At 49.3% G+C, this 24586-nt stretch overlaps 1 protein-coding gene across 2 annotated transcripts; it reads right to left on the bottom strand.

The window, feature by feature from the left end:
• Positions 1 to 303: 303 nt before the first annotated feature.
• Positions 304 to 23611, bottom strand: FBXL18 (F-box and leucine rich repeat protein 18). 2 transcript variants are annotated; one of them, XM_005487412.4, is made up of 5 exons: positions 23445 to 23611; positions 22626 to 22826; positions 20242 to 21782; positions 17441 to 17659; positions 304 to 5950 (listed from the first exon to the last, which is right to left on the bottom strand). In XM_005487412.4, exons 1-5 carry the CDS (start codon positions 23460 to 23462, stop codon positions 5794 to 5796), a joined length of 2136 nt encoding a protein of 711 aa, XP_005487469.1. In that variant the 5' UTR covers positions 23463 to 23611; the 3' UTR covers positions 304 to 5793. The 2 variants fall into 2 exon arrangements, with proteins under 2 accessions (XP_005487469.1, XP_026649504.1); XM_026793703.2 differs by lacking the exon at positions 23445 to 23611 and adding an exon at positions 22953 to 23177.
• Between the last annotated feature and the right edge of the window lie 975 nt (positions 23612 to 24586).

The raw sequence follows: 24586 nt of genomic DNA, 5'->3' as shown, positions 1-24586 counted from the left end.
GGTGCTGAATGCTCTGTCCCACCTCAGCACAGCTCAGCAGTCGGATGTGCAGAGATCCAAGGGGGAGAAACATCTCCTAAACACAGAGTAGCTCCTTCTTCAGCTTTAAACACCACAGAACAGCATCCCCAAACCCAGGAGATCAGGGCTGCAACCCCAAAGTGCTCATGCCAGCACTCCCAGTGCCACTCCACAGCCCCCAGTGCACCCTGCCCACACACACACCCCTTACCTGGCTCTGCCCACCAGAGGGTGGCTTTGGGCTCCACACGGACAGGGAAGCAGGAGGCAAAGAGGCAGGGCTGGTTCCAAATGTTCCACTCTTTATTTGAAGTTTTACATGCCACCAGCGTACATGAAAGTTGCACATTCAGAACTGGACTCACTACGAGGACAAAGGGCCAGATGCAAACACAAGTGTCAAACCAGCACACGATGGAGGAGCCCGAGCCCAGGAGCCTGCAGGGATCTGTGACCAGGCTGCCACCCTGGGGGCACCTGGGGGGTCAAAGATGGACCCCCAGTTTTAGCACCACCTCCCTTTGCCATCTCCAGAGCTGGGAGCTGGGTCTTCTCTCCTAGCGCGGCACCGTTCCCTTTCAAGGAGCTAAAGAAGAATTTTTGGTCATATCTCTACCAGAATTGAGGGTGTTTGGAGACCAACTGCCCATTTAATGCTTTCCTGAATCCCCCTTTCTATCAATGCCAGCAGTTTTTACAAGGAGAAACAATTTCCACCCGCTGCTCAGAGGGAGAGATGACAGAAATAGGGACTCTTACACTGACATTTTATTTTCAAAGAAAGTTTTGATAGAAAAACATTTTCCCCAGCAGCCTTGGGCAGGGAGTTGCAGCTTCCACTTCAAAGGACAAACTTCAAAAACAAATCCAGTGTCCTAATGGTTTTGTGCTACATTACTTAATTGTCATACAGCTAATTAGCAATGCCTGATTTCACATTCTCTGTACATAGATGAAGTTCACAAAAGAAGGGGCTACTTAAAAGAATAAATAAAACAAGGCACCAGGCAGCCAGGCTCCGACAACATTAACATAAAATGTTACACTTTACTATTTAAAAAACCGAAATAAAACCCCCATCATGATTAAACCTATATTGATCTGCCTTCCTTCAGATCTCAGAGCTTTGGATCTCTGCAAGGAAGGGGGGAGAACACAACATGGCAAGCGGGGGCTTAGCCTGTGCCTCTGTGTGTGTATTTCACCAGCGTGCAGCAGGGATCTTTAAAATTCTAATTATTTCCCTATCACCAAGTAAGATGGGGATCAATAGATGGTACAGACTGACCCCTTTCCTCCAGTGTCAGGGGGAAATTAAAAAAAAAGAAAGGGGAGGGCGAGCTGAGAGCGTCAGAGGTCAATGCCACAAAACAATAGATATTGATGTCTCCATTCATTTCAAACAGCGGAAAGGTCAATGCCTCCCTTGCTTCATGTTTTATGGCTGAAATCCTGCTGCTAACAGCAACAATGTTAGTAGTCAGACCTCATCCATCCTTTTTTATTATTATGATTATTTCTAACCAGGTTAGCCATTTTGAAAATTTGACGAAAGCTGGGAGCAGCAGTGGGGGGCTGGGTAGGAGGAGAAGAGGGGAAGCTGCCCTGGAAATTAATGGAAGAGATGGTTTCCATTAGTTTTCAAGTCTCCCTGTCCCCCTACCTGTGCCCCAGTTTGTCCCTCACTGCCCCCTAAAAAATGAAAAGTGCCTGAGGCAACATCCCTTCACTATTAATCATTATTCCCTGTACAACATCCCAATTGGTTTCTATGGAAATGATTCTCCTGCTGGAGTACCCTGGCTGCCTGTGCATCTCAAAGAGGCAGGAGAGCTGCAGAGGAAGGAGATTGGGCTCTGCAGCACCCAGCACAGCTCCTGCACTGCTCTCCCAGCTTTGGACACTCTGCTGGGACCAGCCAAGAGGGAACTGCATCCCCCTTAGACAGGTGAAACAACCCTTCTGCATTGCTTCACTCCACCAGGGGGAAAGCCCCAAATTTCTACAGCCCTATCCTAAAGCAGCACTGCTGGAAGGAGGCACCCAGCACCTCACAGGGATGGTCCCACACTCCTGCCCACTGTCCCACAGCTCTGAACATCCCTGTGAGGGGACAGGTCCTGCAGAGGAGGCAGTGATGGGAATTAAAGCCCAGTGAGGGGGAATGTGGCTTTGCTGCTCTCAGGGCAGCCCAGCCCCAGGTGTGCCCTCTGTGAGCAACACCCAACCTGGAGGGGAGGGTTCAGCACCCGGGGAGCCTCCTCCCCTCCCACAACAGGCCGAGCTCAGGATGTGTGTTTGGATTCCAGAGGGAGATCCATGCCTCCATCCTGCCCTGCCTCCTCTCACTCCCATCTTATCCTCCCTGACAGAGCAGGGACCACGGTCAGAGCTCTCCTGAAGGGAGAGGCTGTCACCACACAGCCCCTTCTCCTAACACAGCAGTGCATTCACTGCCATTTCTAAAGAGACCATGAAATCAGCTTTGCCAACAGCTGAGGAAGCAATCCTTTAACCCACACTCCCAGAAAACCCAGGGGAACACAGATGACTCAGCCCCTCTGAATTTCCCACACCAGGGTCACTCCAGACCCTCCCAGCCAAACAAGACTTTGGACATGAGCAGAGCAGCAATCTACACCAAGTTTTACACAAGAACTGACCTGTCCCAGAACATTCTTCTCCCACAGAACCATGGACACTTTGGGGGTGGTCAGAGCAAAGATTTCTGCTGCAGTTCCCAAAGATTGGAGGTCTGCTTTGGAAGGCAGCAGGGACTGGGATCCTGCAGAGGCACTCCCTGTGAGAAGGGCACCTTCTGGAATTGAATTCATTTGTTTCAGACTATGGACAGCAGCATCAGCAGGCTCAGAGATCACCTCCTTAAATGCTCCCAGATAGCAGGAGGGAGATTTCTAGAGAGATGGGGACAGAGAAAAGGAGGGGGGATTTAATATTAAATAAAATCCAGGAGCAGAACACCCCTCTCCCTGCTCCCCTCTCTTCCTCTGCAGCTGCCTGAGTGCTGAGTGGGCTCTGAGTCCCATGCACTGCTCTGCTCAGAACATATGGAGCTGTGTTTAATAGCCCAGCTCTGCCAATTGGGTACCATTAGGGTGGGTTCTTTTCCCAGTGTAAATGTTGCAGAATATAAATTGTAATTAACACCGATGCCAAAATAGCACTTAGAGAAAATAAGCACATTATTAACATCTGGTGAATCCTGCCTGGAGTGCAAAAGCAGCGGAAATTCTCACTCTCCATAAGAGGATTTGTAGTAGAGATATCAAGCACTGGCCCAGAGTTGGGGAGCTGGGGGTGGAAGGAGATTTTAGTTTTTATTACTGTTTGGGATGCTGCCTTTATCACCTGTGGGTGACCTTTCCTAGCCCTGCTTACAACTGGCAGCATCATCAGGACTTGTGACCCACTTGCACGAATACAGATGCCCAAACATCACATCCCTGGCAAGAGAATAACAGTACATTAAACATCCCTGGCTGCTGCTCCCATCCAGCAGCAGCACACCAGGCAGGTGGACATGGATGTGCCAAGCCAAGTGCACAGCGTGTTCCACCAGATGACTGCAAGCCCAAGAGCAAAGGTTTCACACCAGAAGCAGGCAGCAGCTGGGTCTGCACAGCACTGTCCCCCAGAGCAACAAGAGAGGTGAACTGGCAGCACTGCCCAGCTCCTGCTGATGCCACCACAGCTGTTTGTGCAGGGAAATGCCCGCTGAGGGTGGCAATGGCCACTCAACCAACATCAGGATTCCTACACAGGACTGAACAGGCTCCCTAAGGCACCAGAGAGCTCCTGCCACACCCTGCACCTTCCCTCTGCCCTGAGGCCAGTGGCACAGGCAGGACAAGGCCAATGCTTCCAACCAGGAGGAGAAAGCAGCTTTGCAAACACCCTCTGCCCAGTCCTGCTGGTCATCCCAGGAAAAAAACACGGACAAAAACCAGGCAGAGCTGAAGTGGCCTGAGCTGGACTGGGCAGCAGCTCATGCTCCTGCCAAAAAGCACATCTGATGTGCTCAAGAGAGGGAGAGAAAAGGGCAAGAAGGGGATCCAAATGGGAGTAATGCGACAAGAGGCAGAAAGAACCTCAGGGGGGACAGTTGGAGGGGAAACAGCGGCAGCTCCCCACACTCAGCTGCAGGGAGCTGAGGCAGAGCCTCCAACACTCAGGAGAGCTCCCAGCTCAGCTGCAGCACTCCCAGGGGAGCTGCCCTCACATTCCTGCTGCTCTCCAGAGGCTGTGCTGGCTCCCTGCTCTCACAGGGGAAGGATGAGAGCCTCGGGAAGGACAGCAAACCAGCAGGGCTGGTCTGAGCAAGGCACAGACCTGTGCTAGCAGAGCCTGACACTCACCTGCTCCTCACTGTGACCTCTCTGAGCACAGGGGCTGTCACAGCCTGGCTCAAGATTTACACCTGGGGGACACAATTCCAGGCAGGCTCACACGTGGCTGATTGGAAAGCAAGGACAGAAAGTCCTCCAAGGCTGGGAGATGCATTTTGCTCTCAAATCTATCCCATCAGACCAGGCTTCCTCTGAACACTGAGGGCAGAAGAGCATTTGGGAGAGGGCATCTTGGGTAGGAAATGCTGACAAGGAGATGGGCACATCATCTTTGGACGACTCTGGGCCTCCCCAGAAGAGCAGAGCTCAACACATTCGGGATTTGGGTGAAGTCAGACAGCTCTGGTCAGCAGCTGCTTTGCAGAAGACAGACCTGCTGTGCTACCAAGGAAAATTCTGCCACCCAGACTTGCAGCTCCAGGAATTTGTAACTTGGCTTTTGGTACAGCTGTCTGATGCTTTTAAAAGTGCTCAGTAAATAAGGCAATATGAAAGTGATCCAGACCACTACTGATGCCTGAGGAAGTTCTGTGGAGCAGAGAAGCTGACTGAAATCACACTGTGAAAATACTTCGTAACATCTCTAAAATTAGCAGGAGCTCAAGGCATGGGATATAAGGACAGAACTGGAACACTACATTCCCATCTATACTGCAAGACAGACTGCATGTAAATCAGATCTCAACTTATTCACTGTAGGCACCATCTACCCTAGGACAAGGATTTCCAGAAGAGCTGAGAACTTCTTCCACCAGACCAATGGAAACAGCACCAGCAGGAACACACCATGGTCAAGGTGTTAATGACCTTGATTTGTTATTAAAAAATAAAGAGTCTTTGTGGTACTTCTCAGTCAAAAGAAAAACCCCTTTAAATATCTGTGACTGCACATGTGTGACTGCAAATGCCTATTTGTAACATAGAAAAGATGTGATGCACTTCAATTGAGCAACACATTTTTGTGCCTCTGAGCTGGCCTAGGCTCTCTACTTTGCCAAAAACAGACTGAAGCAAAGAATGATATTCACCAAAACCACAAAGCACACTGCCAACGTACACAGGGGCCCTTGGGACAGACACCAGGGGACACAGGGGACAGAGCATTGTTAAGTCAGTTTCTCTTACCTTTAACTTCAATAAAATAACAGAAACAATTCATATCAACCGCAAGGAAATACTCATCAGATTCCACAAGGCTTTGAGACACGATTTTTTCAGATGCAAGCAATATCCAAAAGATGTTTCCCCACTGTAAAGAATCAGCTTTTTTTATTTTGCAATTGCACCTGGTTGAAGTGATTGTACAGCATCCAGTGAGGGGCCAGGAGTCAAGGATGGGAAATCCAGGCCAACAAGAAGCTGCTCCAGGGGTTCACACTGACTTGTCCTTTCCATGCTGTGACAGTCACCACCACAAATTGGGAGGTTCCTCAGCCACTCTGCTTTTAAACAAGGTAATTTCATCCAAGTGCCTCATGGGGACATCTCTGATGACCTCTGTCAAGTCCTCGTGCAGCAGAGGGAAAATGACGACGTTTAATGCAGGGCGCTCTGCCTGGAAACTAAATCAGACACAGGTGATTAGCCAAGGAAAAATACCAGTTCTGCAGTGCAAGGGAAGGGGATGGCCTGGGCATCCATCATGCAGGATGGGGGCAAGGAAGGAGGAGGCAGGAGGGGCAGCTGGAGCTCCAGACCTCCCACTCTCCCCTCTCTGTGTCAGCAGGGAGCTCAGGCTGGGTTTGCACCCCTCTGCAGTGAGTCTGCCAAGCTGCCACAAGCCCAAATTGCACCTGAAATCGGGAGGGAGGAAGAAGTTTTTAAAAAAAATGAATAAAAAATAAATTAAGACGGGTAGGTATTCTGAGAGGATCAGAGATCCCAAGAGCTGTGCCCAAGCTGGGCAAGGTGCTCAGCGGTAACAATTTACACCACCTGCAAACCAGAGGCAAGTTGCAGAGCCATTAGGAAAATCAGGCCAGAGCAATGTCAGGCATTCCCTCGGGGCCGAGCCTGGGATTATCACTTCAGGCTGGGTTGTTCTGCATGCAGAGTCTACACTCTGCAATTAGAGCATAGGCAAGTTTAGAAAGCTCAGATGTGCAGATAAGCATTGAAGTGTGCTCACACTCACACACTGCAGCCTTCTTTTCAATCCAGGCTGCAGAGCAAAGGAAGAGATTTGCACAAGGTAAAGCCATTAAACAATGCAGAAAGAACCGTACAGAAAAAGCCCAGGTGCCCACCAGCAAGTACTTTACACGACAGCAACCTGTGAGGAAGAGAAATGGTGTTATTCAGTGCAGTGTAACAAGAGTTCAGCCTTTTAAAGCTGGGAGGGTAAAAACCGTAGAATAATTACCCTTAAGAGTGAGTTACACCTTAAAATGAAAAAGATCAGTGGCTCTTAATCCTGTGCCACCAAGGTGTTTCCTCTGAAGGGGGTGACAAGGACCAGTTCATTATCACTCACGAGGAGGCAGAGTCACATTGGCAGCGCCATCCCTGGAGGCTGAACCGAGCTGTGCTGGGCACAAAGAGAAGCTCTCTCTCCACAAACTTACACAGGTGTGTGCCTGGAAGATTCCCAGCTCATCTCCAGCTCTGAAATGGCCAGATTTCTGTCAAACACTGAGGAAAGGTTGGACATCCAGCTGCTGGAAACAGGCATGAAAATCCCAGGTAGCAATGCAGCCAGCTGAAGAAAGCATCACGAGAGACTGGCATTTCCTGGGAGACACAAAGGACATTCCCATCCACAAACGATCTGGAGTAGAGCTGCCAAAAACACAGCAGAGAAACTTCCATTCCCAGGCTGGCTGCTCAGCCTTGGTGGGTTGAATTAATTTGCCTGAACCTAAGTAGCTGCAGGAATAAGAATTTCCAGCAACAGAACTACCTGGGGCAATTTTCTATCTCTCTGCATCACAGACCTGCCCTTCATGCCTCATGCCTGAGGGCTGGCAGAAAAGGACACGGCTCCCTGAGCAGATCTGGGGACTTGTGTCAGGGCTGTGCAGCTTCTTACTTCCACAGCACTGCCCTCAAGAAATCAACCAGCAAATAACTGCTGATCTGGGAGGCAGCTGGTAAAGGCTGCAGTGAAATCACATAAAATACAGCCAAATGTCTCTTTGATAGTCCCTGCTCTGCCTCAGCTCTTCGTGTTTCTTATCCAACACCACAGTCCTGCAGAGAAAATCATGTTAATGGACCAAGTTTACTGAAGTCCAGCAAAGGAAGAAACTGCCATCTTCCCAAGGGAAAGAAACTGCTTCCTCCCCTGTATACAGACTCTCCCAAATTGGACCTGAGTGCTGCCTTCTCACCACGTACAAAATTGTAGTTTATAAGCAGCCTTTACATGCAGCTATAAAAACAAGAACCCAGACAAGTTTACATGATGAACTGCCACCGAGACAAGTGAAAAATCCCAATGCAGTTAAGTGTCCCTCCTAAAGAGGCTGGGTTTATACCAGGGGCTTGAACTTGATCTTAAAATAAGAGAAAAAAAGGAAAGCTTTGTGATTTTCTCCCCCCCCTCAACAGGAAACTGTATGTTACTGCAAACCTTGTAAATTCCATACCCCAGCAAGTTGACGCCGGAGAATTCTTTCCATGTACAATTTGCGTGATTTAAGGAAAAAAAAAAAATCAAATGCACATGGTTCACTATTATTCTCAGCTAAATGTGCGTGCAAAGCCTCTCCTTTAACTGCCTGTTAAAAAACACCCCGATTTTAACGAGCAGCTGTCATAATGTTAAACTGGGATTAGCAGTTCCCAAAAGCAGCTCCCTCTGCAATCCGTGCTCCTTTAGTCCTCCCCCGGAAGGCAATTCCTTTCTTCATCCACCTGTCCAGGTGGGCTAGATTAAGTGAGAGGCACTTAGAGCACTGCTTCGAAAGGCCCCAGGCATGGGGAGGAGATAACAAGAAGGGGAAGAGAGTGAGTTAATGAGTTGCAGAACAGCTCCTGTAATCTTCTTGAGGGTTCTTTCCTCATTCCACACCTGGATGGACTTCAAACTCCATCCACCTCTGCAAACGCAGGGCTTGTAAAATTAAAACCCGAAGGACAGAGAAGGATGTTGACCCAGGGAGACAAAAGAGCTGCAGTTTCAGACATGAAACCCTGTTTTGTTTTTTTTTTTTGGTTTGGGTTTTGGTTGGTTTTTTTTTTTTCAAGGGAAAAAAGCCAAGGATATGCTTGCCTGCTCTCTCCTACAAAACCTCCAGACTAAACTCATCATGATTAATTAAATGAAAGCAAGTTTTCTAGGCAACTGACTAGCAGCCCCTTCAAAACAGATCCTTTAATCAGCAACAACCGCTGGGATAACAAAGAAAACACCTCCCTCCTCTCCCCCCCCACCATGTACATTTTCCAGCATAACCTCTGGTCCAGCAGAATCAACACCAAAGCAACAACCACCCAGCAGGAATTTCCACGAGGAGGTTTCTGAGGTGTCCTCATGTGGATGTGGACACAGAGCAGACCTGGCCACAGCAGCTGGTTGGAATCATCCACAGAGCTGGGAAACAAATGATGCAGCACACCCTGTATCACAAATTCCTCCTGGCATCAGCATCTCTCGGCTCTCAGCTCTTGAACTGGTTGTGTGTGGATGAAAGGGTTAATGATGCTTTGCTATTTGTCTCCAGGATTCTCCCAGAACAGGTGTGGACTGGACTCAGTAAGGTTATTTTCAAGTGAACAGCTTGGTAAATAGCCTAACACTACACTCTCAATTACCTCCAACCACTGTGGCAGGATCCAATATGTAGGTCAGGGACAAAGTCAAAAAGAAAGAGAAAAAAGTCTAAAGCAAGGCTGCACTTTGATCAGATTTCCTCGATTTTAGCAAGACAAAAGAGACCCTCCCAGGAATGCAGTTATCTCCTGGCAAACACTGACATGCCTCCCTGAGAGGACAGTGAGTCCCCAGGAGATCCCACCTGCTGATAGATCCAAAGGGTGGCCCAAAGCCACGGGGAATGTCCCCAGCCAGCCTGGAAAAGATGGATCACAGCACCCCCCTGCAAGCTCTGCACCACAGACCCTGGATGTGACAGCTCTCTGCATCAGGGGCTGCTCAAACCTCCTTTACTTACAAGGAAAGGATAAGGCAGTGTTTGGGGCTGAAGAATGCTCCTCCCCTTGAGATTTCCACAGAAACCCAAGGAAAGTCCTAAGCCAAATGAGACATTTCAGCACATCCCACTTCCCAGAGGCTGGCAAGCAAGGAGGGATAATTAAACACTGCCAACAAAAGCAGCACACAGCAGATGAAGTGAGGAAATACAGAGTATCAGGAATGGATCAAGGGCAGATCTCTGACCTCCACAAACCAGGCTGAGCTTATGGAAAAAGAAGCTCCAGAGAAGGAGAGGAAGGGAGGAAATGAGGAGAAGTTTGATTTGGGGGCACAGAGCAGACGTGGACTCTGGTTGGCACCACTCTCACAAATGCAAACCAGTCTCTGCTGCAGTCACACTCCTTCTCCCCTCTCTGTTCTGACCTTCCCCACAGGCTGGTGAGCTGTTTTTGGAGAGCCACAACTTTCTCAAGAGCAGAAGTTTGAGACCAACTCACTTTCTGCCCTGTATGCAGCTTTCTCACCTACATGCACAAAGCCCTGTTAATCCTCTGCCAGGCACAGCCTGTTTTTACTGGAAGACTTGCTCACACCCCCAAGTTCAAGCGTGGCATCTGTCTTGAAAGCTTCAGCCAGCACACCTGAGCCAGCCTGGAAACTCCCTTCCTGCAGCATGGCACGGTGGAATGGAGGAAGTGCCAGGGCAAGCTGCAGCAGCTGGCAGCAGCATGACCCAACACACACACTCACACTTTCCTCATCTTCCAGGGAAGGCCAGGCAAACACTCCAGATTTGTTCCACTGGCCGTGCCCTGACCTCGGTACCAAGGAGTTGAAAATCTCTCCCTGCACACAGGGACTGCCAAAGAATTCTGCAGGAGCATCTTCCAAAGAGGATTTGGTCTCACCAAAGAAACTGTAGGTGGGATTCTCCCAGCCCCTTCCCCTGGGAGCAGGGAAAACCTTTGCTTCCCATTCATCCCCCAGAAGCCTCTCAGGGAGTCCAAACCCTCCCCACAGTGACTCTAAAGCAGATCCATTCTCTAGTGCCATTCTCCCTTCCAGATGCCAGTGCTAAGCAGACTTTATTTCCAAACCTCAGAAATGGACTTGAAAAGTTCCCAAGGAAAGATGTTCAGATTCCTCTGGTTGCTCTTAACTCCACACAATGAGATATCTTTGCTATAAAGTGTTTTCCTCTAGGGGTATCTCCCATCCCTTCATGTCTATGGAGACAAACCAACATTCTCCCACAGCTGCTGATTTTTCCACACTGAAGTCCCATCACTGCAGTCTCCAACCTGAGACCAAGGGGTGTAGATGGGACTCTGGAAATCACTCACACACATCACTGCCAACTCTCCCATTATCCTCAGCGCAGCTTCTTCATTTGCCACTGTGCTGAGCCACAGGGAAGGAGCAATAACACATCAGACTCATCCCGAGCCGAGGCAAATTACATCTCTCTGCTGTGGTTTCCCTGTAAGGCATGAATGGCACTCTGCTGCTTCTCCTGTGAGCTGAGGTTTGTATCAAACACGCCTGCAGACTGAGGTTTTCGTGTTATTTTGCCAGCTGAACTCTGCATCACTCAAATGTGACCGGACAATTAGAGGGGGAGGGAGTAAGAGCCCAAAGAGCGATGCCAGAGCGCCCAGGACACGTCCTAGGGGAGTGCTCTGCCAGAGCAAGCTGAAAGTTATTTCCTAATCTCTTCCACAAATTAAAAAGCTACTGCAATAACTGCTCAATTAGATTTATTTTACTATGGAAATGCTTTAAAGCTGCAGTTAATGCTTCCGTTCAGCCTTTTACACCCTCATGAAGAGAAAGCACGACAGTGCTATTCCAATATTAGTTCTCAGCCAAGAGAGAGAGGACAATCCTTGAAAGTTATTTCATGCACAGACCAATCTGCCCGCTGAGGAAGGTTTCAGAACTGAATTCCTTTCAAAACACAAGAGCTGGCAGTCAGAACGAGCCATTTGGGTCAGCCACAGGAATGCATTTAAAGAAGGGGGTTTGTGAGTACCCCCAAAAGAAGATAAATTAATATGGCAAACTGGGGATGGTCCCACAAGCCCTGCTGGCTTGTAAAGTATTTAAACCCACCCATAAACAACATCCCTGGTAGAAGCAAAGGTGTCTGGGCCACACCTCATGCATTCAACCCTCGCCAAGCCCGCCAAGGAATCCTTGGGCAACGCAATCTGACAAGGATGCAGTTTGTTATTCAGTCTGTGACAGAATGATTCAGGGGTTTCCAAGAGCAGGAAATGAAACAGACAATGAAAGCTTGAGCAGGATGCTAATGATTCACTACACCAGCCTGGTGATACATTAAGTCCTCTGCAATCCCACTTGTGCAGGGCTGGAGCCCTCGGCACGCTGGGGCTGGCAGGGTGGGATCAGCAGCTCTGGGACCAGGAAAGCCAGCCCTTCTTCAAGGTCAGAAGGAAGAGAAGGTGCTGAAGGGATGTAAAACCAGCTTGGAAATCTTGAGTAAGCCCTAGGTGCTCCCAGCAGCTTTGTGCAGTGGCAGTAGGACTGCAGCAGTCGGGTGGGCAGCACAGGATCAGCAGAATTCAAAGATCATCTTGTAATCACTCACTGCCCCCAGAGCCCCCTCCAACCCCTCTAAGAGTAAAAGGGATCCCCAAAAGGGATTTCATGTGCCTGAGACCACAATGAGAATCCAGGTGAGCAGAATGCTGCAGGGATATCCAGGGCAAGGGGGAATACTGAGCCCTGAGGTGAGCAAAAACTCATCTGTGATAACTCAGCCCTGTGCTAAATGCCAGGAGAGGGACTGGCTCACTCAGCACTTCCCAACACTCCATTTCAGCCCTGTTCCTGCAACTGAATCCCAGGAGGCTGCTTCATCCCCTCAGCAAGCTCACAGCCACACAGGGCCACTGGAATCAGCAGTTTAAGAAAAAGGGAAGATCCAGCCAAGGGTTTCACACTAAAAAAGGACAATAACAAGCACAGGGAAATTTAGGTAATGCTACAGAAGACTGAACAAGAAGATCTAATTTAGGCTGAAAGTTCTTCCTAGAAAGTGGCAGGAATCTTATCATGAAAGTCACTTCAAACCAAGCAGTGCTCATACCTGGCACAGGCTGGGTAAGTTTGTGTTTCTCTTCCTCTGAGTTTGGATCCCCAGAACAGTGAAATTCTCCTAAATGAGAAAAATTCTCTGCACTTCCCAGCACCCAAGAGTGACCAGAGTCACAGAATCTCAGAATTGTTTAAGGTGGAAAAGCCCTCTGAGACCAAGCCCAACCTTCCCCAGCACCACCATGGTCACCACAGAACCCATCCCCAGGTGCCACATCCTCATGGCTTCTAAATCCCTCCAGGGATGGAGATTCCACCACTGCCCTGGGCAGATTTTGCCAGGGCTTGAGAACCCTTTTGGTGAAGAAATTGTCCCTAGTATCCAACCTGAACCTTCCCTGGCACACCTTGAGGCCATTTCCTCTTGTGCTGTCCCTCATTCCCTGACAGCAGAGCCCAACATCCCCCTGGCTGCACCTCCTGCCAGGGAGTTATGGAAAGACACAAAAAAACCAAAAAATACTGTGTGTTTTGGGGTGCTCATCCAGCATCCCAAAACACACTCCAGCTGCACTACAGTTTTTCCTTTGGATTCATTTCTATAGATCACAGCTCACCTCTACACCTCGACACTTTCCCCCTTCTTTATGAAGAATCCCTAATGATGCCATGTTCTCTGAGGTTTTTTTGTTTTGCTTTGGGGTTTTTTAAAATTTGTTTGTTTGTTTTTATTTTATTGTAGCTTTCTTGATCTTTTTTTCAAGGTGTTTTTCCAAGGACTTTTCACTGGCTTGTATTGTCTGGTGTTGTAGAGTCCTTGAAATCACTACAATGACAGGAGCTATCTAAACACTTCAGCTAAAACCGACAAAATTCTAAAGGCACACAGTGGAAAATAAAAATCTGTCCTTGAAGCCAAGGGGATATTTGCTGAAGCATTTCCCATCCCCTCTTCCAGCCTGTTTTCTGATGGCAAGGAAAGCACCAGGAAAGCAACTTCTCCTGCACAATTGTGAAGTGCCTGCTCACCCCATGAAGCTGTGCAAGCCTGAAGTCATCCAAATTCCTTGCCCGCAGGATTTTTGGGGCAGAGACACACCGGCATATAAATACGATTATTTAGCATGCAGCCCGCTGGTAAACGGTGGGACCTTCCGTGGGTCACAGCTCCATCTACTGACTCTTCCACAAAATAACATTGTGGAAAAGATCGGGAAAGCTCCTGGGAGGCTCAATCCCTTGGAACTGCCTTTGGACACGCGGGTCTGTGCAGGAATTTAGAAACAATCCCAGCACAGCAGCTCAGCCCAAAATGGCAAAGCAAATTTACCTTTTCTGCAAAGAAGTCTTGGCACAGCAGCAAGTGTGGGGTCACACCTGAACCTCCAACCACAGGGCCTCAAATTGTGGCGTTTTGGTGTTTGTGGAATTGGTGCTGCAGTGGTTTGAACAGAAGAGTTATTTAAACAGGGATAACACGTGCTTGGAGCTGAGCGCTCCAGCAGAGTTTGGGTCCAAGCATAAAATGGAAAACATTGTGTTCATTGGATCTGAAGTGTGGCAGCAGCTGAGCACCATGTGATGGGGGAAAAAAATGTCAATTTACACAGAAACTGAGACCAGACCCACGTCACATGTGAAACCTGAGGAAGATCAGGGCAGTGGATCTGGATCACTCGAGCCACATCTCCCACTGTAACCACTACACCCTTCTTATGTGCAGAGCATCTCCCTGAACCATAAAGGAGCTCCCCCCTCCCATCCACACTGAAGGGAAAAGAATAAAGAAAAACACTGCAATGATTTATCTGCCCAGAGGGAAACAATCTTTACAGTCTTCTCTACAGCTCAGAGGAGACCTTGCCCTTGCAAGCCTCCTGTTTGCTGATGAGGCTCCAGATGAGCCCTGCTCTGCTCATTGTGTTTCATTGCAAAAGAGCCAGAACTGAATCAGAGGCTTTTAATGACTCAAATACACGAATTAGTTTGTCCCAAATAGCAGCAAACTTCAAGCAGAAGCTGCTCACCAAAAGCTGGACACCACAGGGTCTGGTTCAAAGCTGTCACAAGACTGAGAGACATGAGAACAACCTCTCTTTTCAGGCCAGTGGAACAGAAATACATAACACTAACCTCCTTTTACAGAAAAAAGGGACAGTTGAGAAGCAGCTCAGGCTTTAAGCCACTGCTGCGATGCAGCAGATTTAATTCCCAAGCTCCCATCACCACACCCTGTATATTCACCATCTTCCAGAACAATTCCACAGCTGAAACCAGTCTGTTCTCCCCAGAGAGGCTCTGTTACCCAAACCCTCCTGTGCATCCACGCTTGAAAAAGGACTGCCCTGCACTGTATTCATTTTCAAGCTCTACCTCCTGCAGCAAACTCCTGATACACAGCCAGCCCTGGGCCCTTCCCATTCCCACTCACATTTCTTCTGTTTTAGAAGCATTGGGAGAATGTGAACCCCACTTTGGCTCCATTTTGCTGTTCAAAACTCTCTCTCATCCTAAACAACACCATCACCACAGCCCTAAAACAGGAACTCTGACCCTCAGTAGGACCTGGAAAACATGGATCAATTGCCCCAGCTCAAGCAAGGGAGCAAACGAAGGCTCGAGGTCCCTGCTCTCACCTCCTCCCCTTGTTTCACACACAGCATCCACACACATTCCAAACAAATGGGAAAACACAAGCATAAATCCCCTTGTTTCATTCTGGCACAAGGATAGATAACTTCCAACTTGCTGCCTGGTGTAAAACTTGGATTCAAGAGACACCAGCTGCACACTCTTAGAGGAAGCCATGCTGTGTGAATTGCAGCCATACCCACAGGTCTAAGCTCACACACAGATTTTACTGCACATCCCTCTGCCTTGGAGGAGCAGGCAAAATGCAGTCAAGAGCAAGTCAATTCCTGAGCCCATCCCAAGGCACATTTGTGCAAGGATGAGAATGGAATTGCTGGAGAAGCCACGTGGTTAAAGGCTGGCTGATGGCTCATGGAAGACTCCAGGCTTTGCTTACACATCATTTTCTGTATTTTGTTTCTTCCATTTGATTACTAGAGACAGTTGCATGAGAACAGGATCTTTGTTGCTTAGGAGAGCATCTGCTCCCACTGCTTATCCTCCTCCTGAAGTCATAATCTTACATGACATCAAAATCGTTTCCAGAGCCACCAATTACAATGTCACAGAGGATTATGACTTCAGGTGTAGAATTTGCAGAAGGAGCAGATGCTCTCTTCAGCAAAAAAATAACCCAAAACCCAACCTTCAAAAAACCCTCTTTTCATACAAGTGTCTCTATTAATAAAATACAAAAGAAGAAAATAAGCTTGACAGCCAGAACTGTAGCTAAATATAAAAATAGAAAATAGCTTTTAACATTTCCACCAGGCATCAGCTGCTCTTTAGAAAGTTCCCAGGGTTTAGATCATAAAGAGGTAGAGAATGTAGTGAGAATCAGTCCATGACAGAGAAAAAGAGGGAGAAAAGACTGCAGAGTGGTGTATTTCTGCTCAGTAAGTGGACATTAAAATTTTGGTCAGTAGTGGACATTTTGGTGTATTTCTGCTCAGTAAGTGGACATTAAAATTTTGGTCAGTAGTGGACATTTTGGTGTATTTCTGCTCACTAAGTGGACATTTTGGTGTATTTCTGCTCAGTAAGTGGACATTAAAATTTTGGGCAGGGCCACAGAAGGGAGGGAAAAGAAAAAACGGGAACTGCAGATTTCTGGTTCTTTCCAAGGACCCCCAAAGCACAACTGAAACCAACCCAGCAATGTTTTTACAGATACGAAGCCCTGTGTAAAACAAACTCAAAGAATCCTTGTCACATCACAAGGAATTGACTCAGATGTTTCCAACAATCCCCATCCCAGAAGGACACAGAGGCTTTCAGAGGCTGCAGCAATCTCAGGAGCACTTTGGTAGGGAGCTAATACAGTCCCAGCCTGCTCTGGATTTGATCCACGGAAAGAAGCCAAGCGTAATAAGTTAGTTTGAAGTTGGAGGAAGGCTGGGGAGGGAGGAGCATCCTTTAGGATGCACTAATAACGCCATGTGATTTGAAATTTTTATTAGAGCTTAGCAGGGCACAGCAACAGTAGGTGACAAAGAAAACAGGCTGAAGGTGGGGAAACAGCCTCATAGAAAAAAAAAAAAGATAATAATGGCAAGTCTGCTGCATGGGAAATATTTTGTAAGATGACTGCCATTATTAGAAGATTTCCAAATGCCAAGCGTAATTAAAAGCTCTCTTTTCAAATGCAGTTCACGGCTCGCACACAAACGTTTCCCACCACGTGAGCCTCAGAACGCTGCAAGGGGCCAAGCAAAATGCATTTAAGAACTGCCAAACGTGCAAAGGCAGTTTGTACCGATTCTCCCCCCCTCCAGCACCCTCCGAAGAAAAAACCCTTCACAACAACCCTTTAAAGGCTTTGAATTGCGCTGCCAGGGGATTATCAGTAAGTGACATTTACAAGTGATTAGAGGACAGAGAATTATCTTAGTCACTTGTGGGAAAGGAGGAAAGCTTCAAGGTCAAACCTCTCAGTACTTAAATGTCGGCAGATGTTTTGTTTACACAAAAAGTGTCATTTGATTTATGATGGAGCTTTGCATCCCGAACTTCAACTCCGGCCAGCAGAACTGCAGAGAACATGGGTGGGAATGGAATCAAGAATTCACACAATACCTTCAAACATTTCACTGATTCACTCTTATTAAAGTAAGAGGCTGGTTTATGTGCCAAACAGTTACACGTTACCTATCAGCTCCTTGGAACAAGACCTCCAAGCCATATAAACCTTGGCAAGCCAGAGGAAGGGAGATAAATCTCCAACAGCTCCAGAAACCCCACATCCACCCTTTTCCGCACTCACCTCCGGACAATGGACTGCTGGAGGTTTTTGCAAACGGTGAGAGACTCTCCCATGAACATGTGGCACATGATGACCTCGAGGCAGCTGGCCATGAATGACATCACTGCGTCAGACTGCAGAGTCCCGCTCCGGGAGACGATGCAAAGGCGCTGGAGAGCGGAGCAGTGACTCAGTGCCTGGAAGAACTGCGCGCCCGCACAGAAGTAGGGCTGTTCCAGCCTGCAGGAATCAACAGAAACAGCTCAATGGGCAATTCATGCCTGGGATGCTCTCACACAAGAGGGAAAGACGAGGCACATTCATGGGGGGCTGGCAAATGGAGCGAGCAGTGCCTCCAGCCCTGAAGGACAAGGGCACAAACAGGCAGGAAAGCCCCAAATGCAGAATTCTGGCGCCCAACGGGGAGTGACCTTGGAGTAACCCTGGTTTTGCAAGTTTCCCACAAAGTATGGTGGGTAAGACAAGCAGCAGATCCGTTCTGGTCTTAAAAGCACAGCCTGGCTTTTGTGCCTGACACCCACCAAGCAGGTGGTGTGGATTTAGGGACCTTCTGCTCCACAGTACAAACACTGCCCAAACTGGTCATATCTTCAGCTTCCTGCCATGAAAAACACACAGAGCACAGAGGCTGATGCAGAACTGGGGCCAGCAGAGTGACCACAACCAGCCCTGGCAAAGGATGAGAGCTGCTGCTCTCCCACAGGAAGAACAACCATCATCAACCAACCTTTACCTGAAACACCTGGCTCAGGGAACAGAGACAGGATCCTCTATCACAGTGATCCAGGAGGACAATAAAATGACAGTGATTATACCTGGCCAACAAGGGGTCTTGTGTTTTACCCAGCAGAATAAGTGGGTAAAACTCCCTCACAGAAGCCACCCTGAACCTGTCTGAGGCCTGTGCCACCAGGACAGTTCATCTGCTCAGTGCAGATTTACCACCAGGCTTCAGAGCACTTGGGAATCTCAGTCATTGGGTCAGGAAAGCCAAGAGCTGCAGGAAGGTTAATCCATGAGGTGATAACAAGCTGCCAGCCCAGCCTGATCTGTGTAATCTCTGCACAGGCTTTGCAGTATGCAGGGGTATCTCAGCAACCTAATCTTGTTAATTGATAAATTCTGTTTCAGTCTCAGCTTACAACTGCTGTCAGGTGGCACTGCCTGAAGAGATCCTAAGAGCATATCTACGCTTTGGGTAATAAATTAAAATTCATATCAAGAGAACGGGCAGCCTCTTCAATTTTTCAGCACCATTACTGGGGCACTGTAAATGTAGGACAAAAAGCAGGGAATCTCCAGGATCCAGGTTTCCAGGTGAACCTCAGGGATGCAGCAGCCACACCTGCAGTGCCGCCCTGCCCTCGCTAGATGGCAATGTTGCTTTGGAATAGCCCCTTAAACGCGTTCCTGAGCATGGAAAACTGGGAAGGGAAAAAGGGTGGAAACAGCAGGGAATCGGTCACATCAAAAGGAAACTACGTTATCAGGAGGAAGTGCTAATTTCTAAAACCATCTTAAGCCAATATAAAACCTTAGACGTTACTCAGGGAAGAAGAGTGACAGTTTCCACCCAAACCAGTCCAAGGAGAGCCGTGTTGCAGCCTTCATTCCAGGCTCTGTGCTGCCTCCCATCTCCATCACTCCTGGCCTCCATTTCAAAGCCTCAGGAAGCCACAGAGTGCAGGATGAGCAAAGCAGCACTGCACACACCAAGCTCCTTCGTCAGCCCTCAGTTCCTCCATGGCTATTTACTCTCCTCAAGGTTAAGGACACATTGACATAACCCAAGACCTTGAGCAGCTCAATTCCCAACAGCTGCCACCCCTCAGATGAGACCAGAACATTCCTCCCCCATTATAAATGGGAAGTGGTGGAAAATGAGAACCCTCCTGAGGTGTTTCAGCCCCCCTTGCTCCCCTCAGTATTGCAGTGGATCAGGGACAGGCACACGAGCACCAGTCTCAGGTGAGGAGCAGTAATTTCACACACAGTAACTGTGACCTTGTCTCAACTGCACAGCACTTTGGAGCTTGGTGAACCAAGGGGGGCAATGGGACTGACGGGTTCTGCAGTTTTACTGAAAGAGGCTGATTTTGGAGAAAAAAAAGAATAAACCCACCTCCCTAAAGTGATAATGTTTGTGTTCATATGGACTAGTGCAAGGAAACCATCACAGTTTCCTTTCACAAGCACATTCTGGCAACCATGAAGCTCCGTGCACTCTTTAGGATCAGACCTTGGTAGGATCCTTTAAAGCCTATCAGGGGAGGAACACCAACAGGGCAAACTCTAAATCTGGAATGGTTTCAGTACATGACAAAGAAAAGAAATAAAAAAATAAAGAGGCAATATTTTCATACAAACCCAAGGCAGACAAATATCTCATTGGGAAACCCAAAGAAAACTCTACATTATCTAGACAGTGTTAGGAGTCTCTTCCTTCCTGGAAATTTAAGAAGTGTGCATGTACATAAAGTAAAAAGTCAGCAAAGGCAGTAGTATTTAACCAGCCCTGACAAGCTACTAGCTCCCAAATAAGCAGCATGCACTTTTCCTTATCTAAAAGGAAGGCAGTCACAGCACTTTTTGCTCCTAAAACACTGGTTAAAGGGCATATCCTGAGCCCTCAAGGACAACATGCAATGCCTTCCCATTCTCCACAAGTCAGGAAGGAAAATACTCAGCTTTCAAGGCATACTCTGGACCGGAACGCTTTTAATAGCAGCCACAACAAACCACACATCACATTTCTGGAGATCCACAAACAAAACAGGAGACGTTCAAGGGCAGCCCCTCACCTGAGATCTCTCAAACACTTGCAGTGTTTCAGCATGTCCATGAGAGCAGACATATAGACCACCTTGCCCATCATGCCCAGGTTGGCCAAGGAAAGAGTCCGCAGGTGCTGGCACTGCAGCCCGATGTTGACGAGCCCAGAGCCCGTGAGGATATTTGGCAGCTGTGCTAAGGTGAGGCTCTGCAGGTAAGTCAATTGGCTAATGGCAGCCACCTCTGAGTCCCCCACGCTCTGTGCCCGGACACAGGGAGGCAGCGAGTTCCGAATCGCTGGCTCGTTGCGCGGCATGGCAGAGGAGAAACTGGACCCAATTATCTCCAAGGTTTCCAAAAATCTGAGGCTTCCCATCAGAGCCCAAAACACTGAGGACTCGATCTTCTGATTTGTCTGGTCCCCTAAGTTACTTGGATATGTCTGTACCCCAATCCGAACTTTCCTTCCAAATGTCTGGGGCACCAGGTTAGGTGTGCTGGGAGGCTTCTCCACGCTTGCACCAACATCGGTGATGGAGCAAACTGGTAGTGCTAATGAGAGCAGGTGCTTTAGCCTGGACAGGAGCTGGCACAGGTGGTTCCCTAAGCTTTCAGAGCTGTGATGGTGAGCTGCAGAGAGGTTCAGGTGTCTGAGGTTGCAGCAAGACACTACCAAGCTTTCCAAAATGCTGCTGTCGATGTCATCTTCTGCTTTCCGAAACACGGACTCCGGGGCCAGGCAGTGAACGCAGCCACTGAGGTTCAGACTGGTCAGGCTTTTAAGATCCTTGCCACCATTAATGACCCTCTGGATCAGGTGCCCACCAGATAAGGTGCATCGGCTAAAGCTGAAGTAGAAAGGGTTGTTGAACTTCAAGTGTTGCAGGAGCCCGGAGCCGTTAATCCAGGATTTGGGCAGTTGTAAAGCATCCAGACGAACATTTCGGGCCATGGAGTCCAGGAGGTTTTTGGTGGCTCCTGTCTCTGCAAAGCTGCCGGGGGCAGAGATGAGGAAGGCGTGGAGGTTCTCCGGTGTCCGATCACTCAGCACTGCCAAGTACAGCCTCACCACCTCCTGGTTGACATAGCCAGGAGCCAGCCTGGCGTAGAAGATGCGGAGGTTCTGGTAATGGGGCACGTTGCTCTCGCCCACCATCAGCTGCCCAGAGAGCATGAACCCCTCCCGCGAGCGGTCGAGGATCTCAAAGTAGAGCAGCAGTTTCTCAAGGCTGGTGCAGCACGGCACGACACCGTAGGAGGGTGTGTAGAGGGTTTGCTTCAACTCAGAGACGCGGCTCAGGGTGGCTTTGCACTCACTGCTCAGCTTGCTGGCGTTAAAGCCGGGGTTCACGTCGATGGCCAGGGAGCGCAGGTGCTGCAGTGAGGAGAGCATCTTGGAGAGGCGCAGCGAGGTGACGGAGCACCCCGACAGGTTCAGCTTCACCAGGTTCTTGCACCGTGTTACGTGGTCGATGGTGGAGCTGGGCAGCCAGTAGCACCCGGCCATGTTCAGCTGGTAGATCTCCTTCCCAATGTCCCTCATCAGCTGCTTCACTTTGTCTTTGTTCACCTGCACCCAAACAAAAGCACGTTCAGTGAGGGATATGGCAAAGGTGGGCGCTGACTCAGTTGCCCAGCTGGAGGTGGGGATAAGAGTGGCTGATACTTGGATTATGTGGCTCATCCAAAGGTTTGGGGATGGCAGCACAGCCTAAGAATCACCACACTGCTGGCAGCTCAGTCTGCCATGCTTTGGACCCTTGGGATTACACTTCCTTTTGCTTCTGCAGTTCTGCATTACAGACTGCTCAGCAGCTGAGTATGGAAAGGAAAACCACCTCAGTTTTCCACCAGCAAAGCTATTTCAGCAGAACTGGCTATGTGCAGAAACTCAAATTGAAAGAAGAATTCTTCTTCATTCAGCTTCCTCTTTTGGAAAAGAGCATAGGGGACTTTCCCCTGCCTGCACTGGCTGATACAGTTCTCATTGAATATATCACCCCTCCTTCCCAAGCTTTGTTTTTGTTATAACATGCACACAATTTCTGGCTTCACTGACTGCATGCCTGAGAGCAACATGCATAAGACTTTTTTTGCACAACAACACGGAAAACATATTTTGGGAAAATGCTAACTTTAAGGTCATGTTTACTTTCTTTTTAGCTTCCAGAAATATGGAGAAGTTAAGTTTTCACTGACAGTATTTTATATAACTAAGGAAGCACAGAGCTGTTCTAACGAAGCATCCTGGAAAATAAATGCTTTTATGAAACAGCTTACTGTGTATTTGATTTCACAGTTCAGGAGCAGTCTATTTAGGCGTACACACTGGAAAGTTCTACTTCTCGGCATTGTTTTACAGAAGTGAGATTTGTCTTCGCAGCTAAGAGAAGAAGCAAGCTACTCTCCTCACCTTATAGTCCTTCTGAAGCAGCACTGTATGTGTTAGACTCTTGTCAAGGCAAAGTGTTGCAAGTTTCCTGCAGGTTCTCCTGACATTGAGGACCAGGTCTGTGCAAGGGACATAGCTGAGGATGTGCAGAAGGATCTCATCTGAGAACTCCATCAAGTTGACTCCATTGCTTTCCTCTTCACTCTCCTCACTTACGACCTCCTGGTGGAAAAGAAAAAGAGGAAAAAGAAAAGGAGAATATGGAGGTAGCACAAAACTTCACATGAAATCATGGTACTTTCACTTGATCTTTCACCATTGGTGAACGTTTCCATTCATTCTACTTACAGTGCAACTGGAAAGCCGACTGTCCATGATCTTTTCCTAAATATAACACAGCGATCTCTTTCTACATCCTTCCTCCAAGCGCCACCCGTTTCAATAACCTTTAGAGTTACATAACCATGCATATATACATACAGATACGGCTATATTTATCTGTTTACACATACAGACACACACCGACACTGCAGCCCATCATCACCGCCAGCTCTTGTGCCTCTCTCACACTTTAACGGCGAACCCAGAGCCCAAACCGGCACTAACGCCAGGGCAGCTCCTTGATGAGGGCAGCGGGGCCGCTCCGCCCCACAGCCCCCTGAGACCCCCGCACACACCCGGCGAGGGCGATCCCGGCGCCCTCCGCGCCCCCGAGCCCGGCTGCCGCCCTGAGGGCTCCGGGCTCCCGCAGCCCCGCCGCAGCCGCCGTTACCGGCGCCCCGAGGGGCCGCCGCGGAGGGAAAGCGCGGGTCGAACTGAGCCCCACAAGCCACGACTCACCTCTCCGCAGCGCGACATGGCGGCGGCCGCACGGTCCTGCCGCCGCCGCCGCCGCCGCCTGGCCGGGCCCCGCTCGCAGCGGCCGCGTCCCGGGCTCGCTCCCGCCGGCCCGGCCGCCTCACGGCGCTTCCGGCGCGGCCATGACCCGGTTCCGCGGCAGCGCCCGCCCCGCGCCGCCATCTTGAGCGCGGCGCGGCCGCAGCGCGGCGCCATCTTGAGGGCGGTGCCGCCGCCATGGTGGGAGTGGCGGGGCCGTGGAGTCGGAGAGCACCGGGATCGTTCACGCTGGAAATGGCTCTGAGCTCATCGAGTCTAATCTGTCACCGAACACCACCGTGTTAACTAGAGCAGAGCACTGAGTGCCATGTCCTGGGTTTCCTTAAGCACCTCCAGGGATGGTGACTCCACCACCCACCCGCGCACCCCCTTGCAGTATGTGATAGCCCTTTCTGTGAATAAATGCTTCCTGATGTCCAACCTGACCCTCCTCTGGTACAATTTAACACCATTTCCTCTCATCCTGCCCATTGCTCCCTGGAAGCAGAGCTCGACCCCCGTCTCGCTCCTGTCAGGAGTTGTGCAGAGCCAGAACGTCCCCACTGCTCCTCCTGTCCTCCAGGCTGAGCCCCTTCCAGCTTCCTCAGCTGCTCCTGGTGCTCCAGACCCTTCCTCAGCCCCACTCCTTTCTCTGGACACGGTTCAGTGCCTCAATGGCCTTCTGGGATTGAGGCACCTGGAACTGGACAGAGCACTCGAGGTGTGACCTCTCCACTTGTGAGTACAGGGGCAGAATCACTGCTGTGGGACACACTGTAGGATACTAGAATGGTTTGGATTGGAATTTAAAAGATCATCTTGTTCCACCCTCTGCCATGGACAGGAGCACCTTCCACTATCCCAGCTTGCTCCAAGCCCTGTCCAACCTGGCCTTGGACATTTCCAGGGATGGGGCAACCACAGCTTCTCTGGGCACCCTGTGCCAGGGCCTCACAACCTTCACAGGGAAGAATTTCTTCCCAATATCACCATCTTTCCCTTCACTGATATGCAGACAGCCATGCAGAATCAACCAGGGCTGCTATGCCTGCTGCTGTGACCAGAGCCATCGCACACAGCCATGTCCAAGGGGAGCAGCTGGCTCC

This window comes from Zonotrichia albicollis, chromosome 16 (assembly GCF_047830755.1).
Source record: "Zonotrichia albicollis isolate bZonAlb1 chromosome 16, bZonAlb1.hap1, whole genome shotgun sequence".
Lineage (NCBI taxonomy): Eukaryota > Metazoa > Chordata > Aves > Passeriformes > Passerellidae > Zonotrichia > Zonotrichia albicollis.
This window is presented reverse-complemented; position numbering and strand designations above follow the sequence as displayed.